The 17086-nt window shown below is 45.6% G+C and overlaps 1 protein-coding gene across 2 annotated transcripts in view; it reads left to right on the top strand.

Annotated features, from left to right (window-relative positions):
• The window catches only part of LOC142467630 (rho GTPase-activating protein 20-like), a 51778-nt gene that overhangs the window by 7762 nt on the left and 26930 nt on the right, over positions 1–17086 (top strand). The window contains exon 2 of one of the 2 annotated variants that reach the window (XM_075573561.1): positions 14620–14702. The exons of the other annotated variant lie outside the window; for it this stretch is intronic. Coding sequence (XP_075429676.1) covers positions 14620–14702 — 83 coding nt within the window. The remainder of the gene's footprint in view (positions 1–14619; positions 14703–17086) is intronic. 2 annotated transcript variants of the gene reach the window in all.

The following is a 17086-nucleotide window of genomic DNA, read 5'->3' as shown; positions in this document are numbered from 1 at the left end:
GCAAGTGTCCTAGTCACGCGCGTTTATAGCAACTCTGACTTGGAAGTTTTTATTGGCACGCAGAAAGTGCTCTAAACTAACCACCCGTGATGTGGAAATGCACATCGTCATGGCTACAGGGAATATATCTCTATCCTCCTGCTCGTTTTTACACCCCGTTTTTGTTTTACAGAATGGGGTCCCCCGGGGCTGACCTGAGCTATATTCTGGTTGGAGGAACCCCTGGTTCCCAAAATCTGGGTTTAAATCTCCCTCGGCGGGAAATAAAATAGGATTTCACTGGTAATTATCTGAGAAACCCCTGGTTAGTTGGGGGAACATTACGGCTTTTGTCATGATTTACTGTAATTATGATATCATGTGACATAATCTGCAAGCAATGCTATCCAGTCCATGTGCAAAATCGTGATGTATATATATATATATATATATATATATATATATATATATATATATATACACACTCGCACACGTCCAGAAGATCTCCAGCAACAAATCAAGTAAGAATGTGGGCTCCATATGAAGCTCAGCAAGATCAAAAAGGCTGTCCAACAAACGTGTCAACTCTACAAAGATCAAAATACATGGAACAGAAGTAGAAGAATCACAACACTCTGCCTACCTTCCCCTGCGAGGATCAATGGGTGGGAACCTTTCAAATGAAATCGACCGGAGACTGATGCTGGGATTGAAGAAACCAGAAAATCCTTCAACAGAACGTTTGTAAGCAGTATATCCTGCCCGTGCGCACGTTTGTACGCAGTATATCCTGCCCCTGCGCACGTTTGTACGCAGTATATCCTGCCCGTGCGCACGTGTGTAAGCAGGATATCCTGCCCGTGCGCACGTTTGTACGCAGTATATCCTGCCCGTGCGCACGTTTGTACGCAGTATTTCCTGCCCGTGCGCACATGTGGATGTGAAACCTCGACACTCAATTTGAAGATAATTCCGAAGCTTCAGATAACTTGCAGTATGGAGAGATGCATGCTGGGTATTACCCGGAGACAGAAAAAAGAATGAATGGTTTCGAAACCAAACAAAAGTCTGTGACATCATCACGGGTGAAGAAATTAAAATGGTGGTGGGACGGACATATCACATGAAGAATTTAGCAACGTTGGACAAAGATGATACTCCACTGGATTCCAAGCGAAATTAAAAGACCAAGATGATGCCCAAAAGTAAGATGGGGGGGTGGGGGGGTGAGATAAGAAAAATTTTGAGCAACATGGAGAAGAGGCTGGAACCCTAGTTCATGGTTGATCATTGGGGGGCTTCATCCAGCAGTGGATCGACAAGATGACCTGTATAAAAATATACGTGTGTGTGTGTGTGTGTGTGTGTGTGTGTGTGTGTGTGTGTGTGTGTGTGTGTGTGTGTGTGTGTGTGTGTGTGTGTGTGTGTGTGTGTGTGTGTGTGAGCCATCCACGTTGATCACACAGGTTCTAGGCCTCCCTGGCACCAAAGGAGTTAAACCCAAGAGGGCAGTTCATGGTGAGTACTGGGTCTCTGATACCTACTTTCCATACTTCCTACTAATACCAATTAGTACCTGTACAGAACTCAGACTCTGTGTGCCTATTATTACTCCTGGATAATGCTCTTCATCATCATCATCATCATATTATTATTATTATTCACCACTATCGACACCAAAAATATACCATACGATGTGGGAGACAATATACGGTGAATGAAGGGAACTGCACTCTGCATTGGAAGAAATTGGGGCACTTTCCCCTTCCTGTGGTTCTGTCTTTTGGGCTTTGTAGCATCCTTGGAAAAGCGTGGTCCAAAATAATGCAAGATAAAAGTGCTCACATTTCTTCTAAATCCAAATGCATCTTCCTTTATTCACTGATTTACCATTGTCTGGCCAGGTGTACGGGGAAAAGACACCCAAACTGTAGATCTAGTGCAGGGGGCACAAACTGAGGGGGGCACAAGATTTTCCAGGGGGGGCGCAGCAGTTGCAGAGGCCCCGCGCTCTCCCCCAGGGCATTTAAATTCAATGACGGGGGATCACGTGAGGCCTCTGCAACTTACAGGAGGGGGGAGAGCAGGGGAGAGCAGGCAGGGAGGCGCAGACTGAAAGGTGTGTGCACCCTTGATCTAGTAGATTATTTAGACGTTGCGTGCATACTTACAATGTATCCCAGTACAACCCGTTCCTGTAGATAAGGAGGGACATACTGGAGAATCCAAGAAGCATGGCGGTTGTGCATCAAAGTGCCCGTCTGCAAACCTAGAGTAACCACATTGCACCAGAGTTGTCAAAGCAAAAATGTTCCGTAGGCAAAGTCTGTGAGCCATTTATTACCAAGAATAATGGTGTATGAGTTCCAGCTGCAGCATTCGGACCTCGTGCCAAGACGCCCGCAGGGAGAGGCTGTGATTCCATAAGGGGAATCCTGTGCACTTCCTAAATAAAGGGATATTGTTTTAACTCGAAGGGTGCCCTATGACACAACTACTACGTGTTCAGTAAGGCTGGGGCCCTTTTCCTTGCTTACGATGGGAGACTGTGTTCACTGCTCCATCTGATAACAGGAGGAGGACTCCGAGTCTGATTTGAAGGGACATTTGAATGTGACACCCAGCTCTCTGGCTCATTCCCAAAGTCTCCCAGCTGCAGAAGCCGATGCAAACAAACACAGCACCAGATTTATCAAAGGAAAAGTAAGCATCAGAAACCATGGGATTGGGCTCAATCTGCAGCTGTTTTGTAGCCGTATTCTCGAAGTCTTGCCGTCTCTTGAGCTACGCTCTTTACGTAATGAATGAGCTCTTGTTTCCGAGCGTTGTCGGGAATGCTCGATGTGCCGGATCAGTTCCACCGCGGTGATGCTCCCGAGAGGTAAAGACTTCAGCAGCCCCGTATAATGAAGTCCAGACGCTGGGAGCTGTATTTATTTAGGGCCTGTCTCCCAGCGCCAAGCTGCTAACAATCGGATTACGTTCCCGTAAACACCATCCTCCCGATAAGCAGCGGTCAAACCGCAGCCACGGTGTTAACACAAACCTGTTCCCCTGATTATACCAGTTATCTTCGCTCATTCTTGCTATGATTAAATGAGGTGCGCCACGTTCTGATAACAATTTTAAACACTGATACAATGTTATCTTAAGCTTCTTATGGTAAAATTACTATTTTTCCGTCACTGTTGATGCAATGTCAAGTTTTTCACACAAAAAAGTAACCGTTTTTTTTTTTAACCCTTTCTGTTCTGGAGGGGTCACTAATGCATTGTAACATTTGGGGGCCCCCTCCGATGGAACCCTTTAGTCCCGGGGTGGCCAACTTCAGTCCTCAAGGGCTACCAGCAGGTCAAGTTTTCAGGATATCCCTGCTTCAGCACAGGTGGCTCAATCAGTGGCTCAGTGGAAGATCTTGCTACCTGGATCACTCCATTCTCTCTAACTTTTCAGCAGCGGCCAACCTGACACTTGACCGGGAGCCAGAGTTTGGAGGCAGTTTCCAGCTGTTACAATGTTATTGCTGCGTATGTTGCAATCTGGCAGCGCAGAACGGAGGAGCAGGGAGCTCGACGTGGAGCATTATTATATTTGGCTGCTGAGAGCTGAGGCGAGAGATTAGATATATTACGTGTGATAGAAGCAAGATAGCCTGCAGCTCACTAACTGCGGGAGCAGCCCCATTATATAGCATATAGAATATATATAGCCCTGAACTTCAGTTTGTGCATCACGTTCATTTTCATAGAACAATGTATTCTGTTAAAAAGCCTTACAGATATAGAAACAAAAGTTTTATTATGAACAACACAAGACATTATACCACAAACGTGTGTGTGTGTGTGTGTGTGTGTGTGTGTACATATTTGTGTATGTATAGAAAGATAGACAGAGACACCCATATCTAAATCTAGGAATATTCTGCGTAAGTGATTGAAATATTACTATTATTGAATTAGAGCATATGTTTGAAGGGAGAGAGCGATTCCAAGGTTGCAGGGATCAATTCTGAAATGAGTTGCTTTTTCTTTTCTTCTGGTTCTTGAGATATAAAGAAATGAAAGGAACATTCCCGGGTAACCGGTGAGTGTCCGCAGGGTACAGAGCAGAATATGGCGTGTAAGGCAGACTCAGGGGCAGAAGTGGATAGATGGGATCTATGCAAACCCCGCTGTTGTAGGAAGGGATGTATCCATGTCAGGAAGCTGCCTTGTGGAGGACCCATTACCCAGAACTTACTGCACTGAAAACATGTTCCCCACATCTCAGTGACCGGCAAGGTCTGTGAGACGACGCTTACTGACCGAGGCGAACCCAAGCAAACTGCAGACCTACCGGAGAGTTCATTTATCAAAGTCTCCCAGCAGCATCCCTCCCACACACCCCATCATCGTCACCGCTATCTCACATACTCCATCATAGTCACCGCTATCCCACATACCCCATCATCGTCACAGCTATCCCACATACCCCATCATCATCACAGCTATCCCACATACCCCATCATCATCACAGCTATCCCACATACCCCATCATCATCACAGCTATCCCACATACCCCATCATCGTCATAGCTATCCCACATACCCCCATCATCGCCACAGCTATCCCACATACCCCATCATCATCATAGCTATCCCACATACCCCATCATCATCATAGCTATCCCACATACCCCATCATCGTCATAGCTATCCCACATACCCCATCATCGTCACAGCTATCCCACATACCCCATCATCATCACAGCTATCCCACATACCCCATCATCATCACCGCTATCCCACATACCCCATCATCATCATAGCTATCCCACATACCCCATCATCATCACAGCTATCCCACATACCCCATCATCAACGTCATAGCTATCCCACATACCCCATCATCGTCACAGCTATCCCACATACCCCATCATCATCGTCACAGCTATCCCACATACCCCATCATCATCGTCACAGCTATCCCACATACCCCATCATCACTGCTATCTCACATACCCATCATCATCACAGCTATCCCACATACCCCATCATCATCACAGCTATCCCACATACCCCATCATCGTCACAGCTATCCCACATACCCCATCATCATCACAGCTTTCCCACATACCCCATCATCGTCACAGCTATCCCACATACCCCATCATCATCACCGCTATCCACATACCCCATCATCATCATAGCTATCCCATACACCCCATCATCATCACAGCTATCCCACATACCCCATCATCATCACAGCTATCCCACATACCCCATCATCATCACAGCTATCCCACATACCCCATCATCATCACAGCTATCCCACATACCCCATCATCATCGTCACAGCTATCCCACATACCCCATCATCATCGTCACAGCTATCCCACATATCCCATCATCATCGTCACAGCTATCCCACACACCCCATCATCGTAACAGCTATCCCACACACCCCATCATCGTAACAGCTATCTCACATACCCAATCATTGTCACAGCTATCCTACAATCATCTCCTTGCTCACTGATCTCTGATTAGTCTAATGCTACATTTTGAGCTAGACACTTTGGTGAATAGGACATATTGAGATGACACTAGAAGCAGCACACAATACAAGGAGAGTGAATTTGTTTATAATCACCTCAGAGCTGCTATTGGGGTCTTTGCAGCTCCCCTGGAAGTGGGAAATTAAGCAAATGCTGGAAAAGTACAAATATTTAAAGTAGATTCCCTAATCTCCGATACGGGCATCGCCGCTCAATCCCATAATCCTGGTGACTTGAATAGCAGCAAACCTGGAACTGAGCCCTGTATTATAGACAAGAGTAATAGACAGCACTCACACAAAGTAGATAAATATACACAAAGCGGGGTGCCACGGACTAGAGAGGGCCCAATCCCTCTCAAACACAATAAAGTACTGAAGAAAATCCAGCACACCCTAATAATAGATACAAAGTCACTGGTATATAACCAAATTGAAAATGTAATCAGTGCAGAAATAAATCAAACAACTGACAACGGCACATACGTGGGATGTACAGGGGGATAAGGGATAAAGGAAAAATAGGATGGGACAACGAAGGGAAGGTGAGGTGAATGGGGGAAGGGAAACAAAGAAAACAAAACAGTGGGTCACAACGGGGGAGTATAGGGGGGCAACGTTTTGGGACTTGTCCCTTAGTCAGGCCCGTTCCCCTCAGTGCCAAGGGGACAAGAGGGTACTTCCCTAGCCCCAGAATCCACAGTAATAGGACTGACCCAAAATAAAAACAATAGAAGACCCTCCACAGTTTCTGAGTAATGTTCTAATTAAATACACATCTAATATCCCTAGACTAATTGACAAAATAAATCCACAATTTAACTTTTGTATAGATATATTCAAGGAAAGACTAGATGCAATAAGCTATAATGTATCAGTAAACTAGCAACATCAGGGAACAGCAAAGAGAGGAGGCAAACCAGCAGTAATGCAAACCAGACAGTCCTTGGATAACAGGACACACGAACCACGAGCCTGCTCCTCACTCTAGAGGGTGTCTGTATTATATTGGGGTGAATCCCGAACCTTTTGGTCCAGACATTAGATTTAAGGCAGCATTCCCCAGGATGGAAACCGCGTTCTTTCCAGCACCCCAGGTTCCCGAGATACTTACCGGTAAAGGTACCAGCGTCACTCCGTGGTTCCATGCAGGGTTTTAAATGACCGTGCAATAGGAAGCTGCGACGGGTAGCATTTGTGGAATAAAGTAGGAGCCATCCCAAATTCAATTTCTCTAAACTTTATTGGCACTGAAAGAACAGAACGAGTTTAGAACCAGGAGGAGAAGGGGGGGGGGGGGGAGAATAAAAAATAAACCAAGAACGGATCTTTAAACAACTGAGCCACTGATTGAGTCACCTGTGCTGATGCAGGGATATCCTGAAAACCTGACCTGTTTGTGGCCCTTGAGGGCTGGATTTACCCGCCCCCTGACGTATACAGTAAAACTATGAATGGGCCGTGCCACAGTGCAAATAAACTGATGGAGGTGTAACAATACACCAAAACCTTGCTATGGATAATAAGGTGATTGTTTTCTTTAGAGACGGGTTGTGCCGCTCTCCCCTCGGTTTTACTGGCTTCCTTTCAAACCCAGTTGCCCATAGCCAAAGTGAGACGCTGCCTTACTGCCAGTGGTACCCATGTACACCCCACATGGCTGGATGCTCAACCACAAACCTCTGAAACTCCTCAACTGGGACAACATTGGGCAAAGCTTGGCACCAACATACCAGGAGTCTGGGGGTGAGCTCTGTGCTGGGGAGGACGGTCTGTTGCCTGGAAGAATTAGTGCAGTGTCGGTTCAGGGCACGAGGCCAGTGTGCAGGTGATTAGCTCCCCGATTCTGCCTTTTGAAACCGTTCAATGTGGTTGGAAAGCGTTTGACTGCGTTAACGCTCACTGCGCCTTGGGCCGCATTACCAAGGAGATGTGACGAAAGAAAAAGAACCGTACTGAGTAATGCGCAGACCGGTATTGTCTATTGTGGAAGCATTGTTAAAAGTAGTATTACTGTATCATACTGATCAACATGTGCACCAAAAGGGGTCCCCAGACTGCAACCCGGGGGCATCACGTTTGGCGAGGAAGATCTTGCTGTTTGTGTCATTGGAAATATTTTTCCTTGGTTAACTTGCTGCAGTTTTGTTGACACAGGAGACGTTAATAAGTAGATCACTTTGGGTGGGGAAACGAGATTTCCACATCTCCTATTCTCTTGCACGAGATTGAGGGGCCCGAGTAAGGAGTCATCAAACACCTTTTTGTGCTATGTATAGCAGAGCATTCCCCTCCAGCAATGATGAGGTTAACCCACTGCTTACATTTTGATCTGTTGCTGCTGTTATTTTTACCTCCGCTATAAATACCGGGACAATGTCCCAATCCTGAGGTCTTTTTCCACCTACTAAAGGAAGATATTGTTCACAGCGGATGAGAATGTGGAATGATATTTGTTTCTTGTTTCTGTGTTATCCTGGATAGTTCTCCATTGAATTCGCGCTCATTCCAGCCAAAATATTAACATAGTAACAGAAACGCAGAAAGAAACGATTGTTCTGTTGCTTACTGATGTGTTAACCCTTTCACTGTCTGAAGAGCGAAGGGAGTTCAGAAGTAAACAGGACAATTCTTTGCACCTTACATTCCCGATGCTAAAACAGCACCAGATTTGTGGAAGGAAAAGAACCATGTTAATGGGTGTTAGTGATAATGAGAAGCACGTGGGACTTTCATCATATCACGGGATATCCACTGACGTCTGTAAGGTAAACACGAGGACGTAACGCGCGTTAGTTAGGTCATACCTAAACGTGCCGTCACTTCCGTGCGATGGGGCTTTTGCGGTGTCTGGGCGGCAGTAACGGCGCAGTTCAGCAGAATTTAAATAACCGGGTTATTTTCCTTTTCTCTCTCTTCCCAGTTGACCGAAAGCCCAATTTCAGGGTCTGGATAGGAGTGACACAAAGAATGACACAACGTCACATTATTGGAAAATAACATTATGCTACAAGAAAGTGACATTCAGCCTATGCTAATGGGATATCATTTGGACATTATTTTTGCATACAATACGCATTAACCTCATTAAAGAGGCAGTCCAAATGGCACTTTAAAAAAAAAAGTAATAATTAGGAAATATCCTGCTTCCCGGGGTTCACTAAATGGCTGGCTTTCCGTTTCAATCAATCCTGCAGTCAGTGTAACTCAGCAGCTACAATGTATTCTATTATTACTAATGTAACATTATCTATTGTTACAGTTTGCAGCTCAAACTGCTGGGAATATTGGCAACAAATGATCACAAACAGGAAAGTGTTACAGAGATCTTGCACTGCTTGGGAGGTGGGTTAAAGCTTGCTAAAGAAATCAAAGGATGCTCAGTATATTAAAGCTCATTAAAAATGGCATTGAGTTGAATAACAAAAAAAAAGGTACTAACCATTATCTAATACTAGAGAAAACACACGTCAGATATTGCAGAACCTTCTTTAAAGCAGCAATATGGGTTAACTTTGTAAAAAAAAAATATATTTTTTTTTATTATTACAGGATTACTGTTGTAATTTCAGCTCCGGGAACCCCCTGCTTCCAGAGATACTTACCTCCACAGGGGGTGCCGGTATCCCTGCAGGCCGAGAAACAGTGAGCCTAATCTATCAGCGTTTTAAATGTCGCACATCCTGCGGGCCAATAGGAAGCTGTGACATCATCCAGCGCGGCTTCCTATTGGCTCCACGTGACTGGAGCTTTAAACTCCGCTGCGATACTTACCTCCATGGGTGGTGTCTGTGTATCTGGAAGCTGGGGGTCCCCAGAGGTGCAGTTAATCTCCGGAGACCCCCCACCCCCCCGCTTCAATCCTGTAATAAAGAAATACATCTCTATTATTTCCAAGTTAACCCTTGCTGCTGCTTTAACACGATGTCCGTTGCTGTAAGTAACATCACGTTATGAGTCCGATTGTGGTTCTGACCCGCTGTGTATTCTGCTTCATCCGGAAGGAAAAAATGTCCCTTTTCCTCCTCCAGAAACTTGCAGAAATATGATATCTAGTTAAAAAATGCAGTGGGAAATGGAATCGAACATTACTGCTTGTTTTTTGTTATTTTTCATGAGATATGTGAAGATGTCAAGATGACTCTGAAGGGGTCAGCAGGGATTTTATGTCCCATTATTTGAATATGTTTTGTAAGACCAGGCCCATGTAACAGAATTTGTCTCACGGTGCGCTAGTATTCTGCGCTAAAACACTATCACTTTTTTAAGGTGACGAAGAAAACCAACGCAGAAATACTTTAAGAGAAGTAACACAATCTGCACATTTCTTAATACATAGACCTTGTAACGCCTTTCCCATGTAACTCCGCCCTGAGCGCCTCCAGCATGCTCCATAGTCCCTCATCTTGTCGCAGACATACCAAAAAAACGCGTAACTAAGATGAATACAAAGACACAGCCTGTCACCGGTATTTATCAGTGGGAATGGCAACAGAATTATGATTTTGGACTTATATTTTCACTTCAATACATAGAGCCCACTGTATCCAATTTCTTCAACCATAAACTCCCAACTACAATGAAAACAAGAAAACCTCACGCTGCTTTAAACCATAAATGGGTTTAAATGTACAATATTAGAGCTTTGCACGCCAGAAATGACAGAAGTGAAGCTGGCAGCTCACTGATGGATATTGCACAGTTACAGCACACGCTGCAATCTCAGGCACTGCGTGCCCGGGCGGGTAAACTCCGCGGTGTTACCCTGGAAACATAACACAGGGAGGGAGTTGTTGATGAAGCTGTCCGGGTGACAGGTTTAAAACCGAAGCCCAGTCAGAACCAGCGGCCCTTACCCAATATGGCCTCATTGGAGGGAGCAGCTCCCAGCCTGGGATTGCTTTGTATGGAGTTTGAAAGCTGTGAAGCAAAGCGATGTGTGTATGATATATAGGGCTGATGTTGGGAGACCATCACTGCAACAGTATCGCTCACTACTCGCCCACTTTTGCAGACGTAGCTGCTGTACGTAGGTAGCTTTGTTGAAGACCATTTGTACTACAGCACTTGGGGCGGCTGAAATAACGGTGCCAGCTCCTTCTGACCTGGGCTGACCTTGATTGTAAGTTCTTCAGCACAGGTGCTGTCTGTGCCAGTAATGTACACCTGTATACGGTGTATCACTCACACAAGCTGCTCTGGGGCTATATGCTCAAAAGATGAAAATAGTTTTCCTGCCTTCCTAATAAAATATCCTTCCGCTCAATGGAAGTTGCAGGATTAGAGAGCGATATCCTTCATTCCCCACCTAATTCTTCCCAACAGAGAACTGACGGTGTGTGTGTGCGCGGTGTGTGTGTGTGGTGTGTGTGTGCGCGGTGTGTGTGCGGTGTGTGTGTGTGCGGTGTGTGTGTGTGTGCGATGTGTGTGTGTGCGGTGTGTGTGTTCGCGGTGTGTGTGTGCGCGGTGTGTGTGCGCGGTGTGTGTGCGCGGTGTGTGTGTGCGGTGTGTGTGCGCGGTGTGTGTGCGTGGTGTGCATACGATATGTACTCGCAGTATCTCCACTCCGTGTCCACCATGCTGGTATTTCCTCATCTTGTATGCTTCCTCGTGCAAGTCTGATACATTAACCCCTTCATACGCTGCGTTCAGAAAAAACAGGATTCAGAAAAATCATGACATTTTCATAAATTCAAGCAATTACAGGTCTGTCACAGTAGGTTATTACAGTACATTTAAAAAGTATTTGATAATAATCTAATAAATATTCTTTGGAATTGGTGACGGCGTGATGACCTCATCACGCGCGTAGTTGCCGCATAGTGTTTAGCGAAGAAGGTTAGCGCGTTATAAAGTGCTTGAGACGGAACAAGAATACTGGTCCAAAACGCGGCATAAAATGTGCCCTGATAAAGACGTCGCTAGGAGGACTGAAAAAACGAATTAGTAAAACAATGCATCATTCAGGACTGAGAGCAGCTGGATCAGCGCGGTATCGATTTATGCAATCAGACAGCGCCGTTCTCGTCCACGGGCGCAATGTAGACAATCTACATAACAGGCCTACAATTCTGCACATTTTCATGACGATTGATCGGGAAATATATAAGATATGATGAAAAATAAAAGGGGTCCCCCTTTCGTGTGTACTGGGTAACGCTTAACGGTCTCTCTAGCAATCAATGGGTTAAGGGAGACACGTTTTAAATGAGATGCTTTTAATACCAAAAGAGACCATGTGACTGGTACTCAGTGTTTACATTTAGTGTTGTGGCTGAACAATGGCTGTTGTGCTATGGAGGGGGGGTTGGTATGGTCACTGCCCAGTCTATATATCTGTGCTGTGTTTAATGGGGGGTTTGGCAGAGCATGGGGGGAGGCTTGTGTAGTTTTGCTTCCTTTATAAATGAAAGTCCTGCCAGGGTAAGGGTATTGTTAGTTGCCACATGGTGGAACGGCACCTTTACAGCATTATTTCCACCGCTGCGGTGTTCACCTGTGTATCTCGGTGCCTTTCCTGGTAAAATATCTGAATACAACTCAAATAAAACAAATTGTCTCTAGTTTAAGAACAGCAGATGTCTGAGACAGATCACATCTTCAAGGTGCAGTCCTTTTGTGTTTGTTTTTTACAGGATTTATTTGCCCGTTGGGATGTATTCTATATTACAGGGGAGCACAAACTGGGGGGCGCGAGATTGTCTGTGGGGTGTACAGAGGCCCCGCGGTTCCCGAAGGCACTTAAATTAAGTGCTGGGGAAGCGGTAAAGGCCTCTGTGAGCTGCACTTACCTTGGCTTCGGTGGCTTCTTAGACGCACCGCCATGGCAATGCGGCATCAAATGACGCCGCATGGTCATGTGACGTCATGACGCTGGAGCCGAGGTAAGGAGGGGGTGTGGAGAGTGGAGAACTGCCGGCAGGGGTGCACAGGGAAAAAAGTGTGCGCTCCCCTGCTATATGAAACAGAAGAAATCTTTAGTGTTGTTGAGGTGATAATGAATTCTGGGTGTCTGGAATGGAACTCGTGTTGTAATGTGTCCCGGTTACTCTAACAATAATAATAACAGCAGCTTTATTTCATATGGCGCTTTTCTCCTAATGGGACTCTCTGCGAGTTGCAGTATAGCGCACACGCTGCACAGTTCCCTGCCCCGCAGAGCTTGCAATCTATGATTTTGCTGCCTGAACACGTGTGAAAACAATCGCAGCGTATTATTCCCGCACATTCCTTCAAATCTATTCATTCACCTTTTTTTGAGGCAAGCCGGACCTTCAGAACGGCAAAGCAGGTCCATGCCGGCAGATTTGGGGACATAGGGACATCAGAACTATCAAACATGAGATAAATACCTTCACAGGAGAGATTCATTCCTTTCCATTTCCCAAAGACAAATGTAACATTCCCAACACACATTTATGCACCTACAGGCTGGACATTGTATTCCTAAACGTCTCAAAGATAACCCATTACAGTTACTCTTATGGAACATGATGCATCTAACTGCTTCAAAACCTTTAGGAGCGTCCACAGCAATTCCAAATGCTCAAAAGGAAAAATATTCAATAACTCTGATCCTCTTCAGAGAACAACAAAATAATAATAATAATTATATGGAATAGAGCACGGGCGGCCAACTCCAGTCCTCAAGGGCCACCGACAGAACAGGTATGGGGGTATCCCTGCAGCAAAAGTGGCTGTCATTTTGACTTAGCCACTGATTGCGCCCCCTGTGCTGAAGTAGATATATACTTAGAACCTGACCTGTTGGTGGCTCTTGAGGACTGCAGATGGCCACCCCTGGAATGGTGAAAACATACCATATACCTACCTTACCACATGCCATATACCTATAATACCACATACCATATACCTACCACACCACATGCCATATACCTACCATACCACATGCCATATACCTACCATACCACATGCCATATACCTACCATACCACATGCCATATACCTACCATACCACATGCCATATACCTACCATACCACATGCCATATACCTACCATACCACATGCCATATACCTACCATAGCACATACCATATACCTACCATTCCACATGCCATATACCTACCACAGCACATACCATATACCTACCTTACCACATGCCATATACCTACCATACCACATGCCATATACCTACCATACCACATGCCATATACCTACCATACCACATGCCATATACCTACCTTACCACATGCCATATACCTACCATACCACATGCCATATACCTACCATACCACATGCCATATACCTACCTGGCTGAACCGATGGGAATCTTATATGATTTTGTCCCTCACAAAGGGCCCAGTTTAGAGATTTAATGGATTTCTTTTATGAGCGAGGGAAGTTTCCTCGGAGAGCCCATCCACATGTGAAATCTTATGTTTTTCTTTATATATAAATCAGTGCTGTAGTATTAAATAATAGTGACTAATATATATATTATTTTTTATTCAGCTGTTGAGGCAATTTTTAACGAGTTTTAAAGCATCCTTTAATTTCTGTAGCAGGTTTTATCCCACCTCACCAGCCTTACACTGACTGAAGCTGCCATTAAGTTAGGCACACAATCAGGATTTATAACAAGTGCGCCAAACGATTGTCAGTTTAGGTAAGAATGGAGAATGATACATTATCACACGCTTTACATATACAAATAATAATAACAGAAGAAGAAGCGTTGGAAAGTAGCACTGCTGTTTAATAGGCTACTAACATTTTCAGCCCAAGCTCAGGAATTTGAAGAATCCAAAGTCTGCGAGTGTGACCCACATTGAGAAAAAGCACTTAAGTATTAATAAAAACACATTTTCTGTGTGTTGTAAGTCGAGTGAATGTATATGAGAATCCTTACCACGTTTAAACAACTATAATTCTTCCTATACCTCTTCTTCAGGTGAAAGAACTGTAAAACAATAAAAAAACATAAAGTTTATTGTAAAAACAACAGTATATTTTGGAGCAAAGTTTACCAATCTGTTTTACCTGACGGGAAAACCGGGGATCCACAAGGGCAAGGCCCACGGAAACGGATACACCTCCTCACAACGCGAGTGTCACCTGACTATATCTCTCACATCTTTCCTCCCGCAGAAGATGAGGTCCTCGGTGCAGAGAAGACGCTCTACTCCATCCGCCATCACCAAAGCCCTGGGCAAGACCAAGTCCCACTCCAGGTAAGGGAGGATTGGAGAGGGGCATCGATACTGCAACTTAGTTACCCCCGCAAGGGCCAGAGACCCTTATGAATATGAAGGGGTTAAGGCTTGTGCAGGGGCTCTCAATTCCAGTCTTCAAGACTCCCCCCTCCCTCATCCCTCCCCTAACGGCTTGTAAGGATATCCCTGCTTCAGCACAGGTGGCTCAGTTGAAGATTGCACCACCTGTGCTGAAGCTGGGATTTCCTTTAAAACCTGACCTGTTGTGGGGGGGGTTCTTGAGGACTGGAGTTTAGAGCCCTGGGCTGGTTATTAAAGTGGGATTAAAAAGTAGTGTGACTTCAGAGTGTGAGCTCTCCGGATCAGGGAGCTCATTACTTCTGTATCTGTTTGCGCTTGTTTGTCCTTTTTTGACATGTAACTCCGTACCCCATAGAATACATATGTTGGCGCTTACGAATAATTGATGATAATAATACATAATCAAAGACCATATCCATACAATATTTAGAAACGATTCATAGAGGTAGATTTATACATGAGGAATGGAGAAAAGAACAGAGTGTTACTTCCGGACATCCACAGCGAAGAGAACATGCTACACCTGGTACCTGTCCACAGCGAAGAGAACATGCTACACCTGGTACCTGTCCACAGCGAAGAGAACATGCTACACCTGGTACCTGTCCACAGCGAAGAGAACATGCTACACCTGGTACCTGTCCACAGCAAAGAGAACATGCTACACCTGGTACCTGTCCACAGCGAAGAGAACATGCTACACCTAGTACCTGTCCACAGCGAAAAGAACATGCTACACCTGGTACCTGTCCACAGCGAAGAGAACATGCTACACCTGGTACCTGTCCACAGCGAAGAGAACATGCTACACCTGGTACCTGTCCACAGCGAAGAGAACATGCTACACCTGGTACCTGTCCACAGCGAAGAGAACATGCTACACCTGGAACCTGTCCACAGCGAAGAGAACATGCTACACCTGGTACCTGTCCACAGCGAAGAGAACATGCTACACCTGGTACCTGTCCACAGCGAAGAGAACATGCTACACCTAGTACCTGTCCATTGCGAAGAGAACATGCTACACCTGGTACCTGTCCACAGCGAAGAGAACATGCTACACCTGGTACCTGTCCATTGCGAAGAGAACAAGCTACACCTGGTACCTGTCCATTGCGAAGAGAACATGCTACACCTGGTACCTGTCTACAGCGAAGAGAACATGCTACACCTGGTACCTGTCCACAGCGAAGAGAACATGCTACACCTGGTACCTGTCCATAGCGAAGAGAACATGCTACACCTGGTACCTGTCCACAGCGAAGAGAACATGCTACACCTGGTACCTGTCCACAGCGAAGAGAACATGCTACACCTGGTACCTGTCCATAGCGAAGAGAACATGCTACACCTGGTACCTGTCCACAGCGAAAAGAACATGCTACACCTGGTACCTGTCCATTGCTGAAGGTTCGCTTCATGAGCACATCATTTTTTCAGTATGTACCGTGTCTGTGTCGCGGTCTGTAGCACGGGCGCGTTTTCGATTTTCGCCGATTTATACAGTAGGGACATGAGTGTTTTTAAAAGCAGATCTTCCATTTTTATTTTTGCATTAGTTTCGCCTCCTCTCTCAGTATGTATATCTATCTATATAGCGCCCACAGAGGCCTCAGCGCTTTACAAAAGAGACACTACGGTACAGTGAATTATAATACAATAAGTGCATCAAAACAATCAGACAATAGGAAAGGAAATCCCTGCCCCGGAGAGCTTACAATCTAAGGGGTATGATGGGAGAGTTACAGAGACAGTAGGTGAGGGAATAAGTGCAGTAGATGGCAGTGCCTGGCCTTGATGGTGGGTACATGCAGTTGATGGTGGGTAAGTGCAGTAGATGGCAGTGCCCGGCCTTGATGGTGCATAAGTGCAGTAGATGGCAGTGCCCGGCCTTGATGGTGGGTAAGTGCAGTAGATGGCAGTGCCCGGCCTTGATGGTGGGTAAGTGCAGTAGATGGCAGTGCCTGGCCATGATGGTGGATAAGTGCAGTAGATGGCAGTGCCCGGCCTTGATGGTGGGTAAGTGCAGCAGATGGCAGTGCTTGGCCTTGTTGGTTTGAAGGAGTGACTGTGGGTGTGGGACAGTAGCCATGAGTCCAGGCTAAACACTTAATTTAAGAGGTGAGTTGTAAGGTTTGTATTAAAGGTGGCAGAGAGGGTGTTACTAAGTGTGGGGGAGAGAGGGTGTTACTGAGTGTGAGGGAGAGAGGGTGTTACTGAGTGTGAGGGAGAGAGGGTGTTACTGAGTGCGAGGGAGGGTATTACTGAGTATGAGGGAGGGGGTGTTACTGAGTGTGAGGGAGAGAAGGTGTGAGGGAGAG

This window comes from Ascaphus truei, chromosome 16, assembly GCF_040206685.1.
Source record: "Ascaphus truei isolate aAscTru1 chromosome 16, aAscTru1.hap1, whole genome shotgun sequence".
NCBI lineage: Eukaryota > Metazoa > Chordata > Amphibia > Anura > Ascaphidae > Ascaphus > Ascaphus truei.
This window is presented reverse-complemented; position numbering and strand designations above follow the sequence as displayed.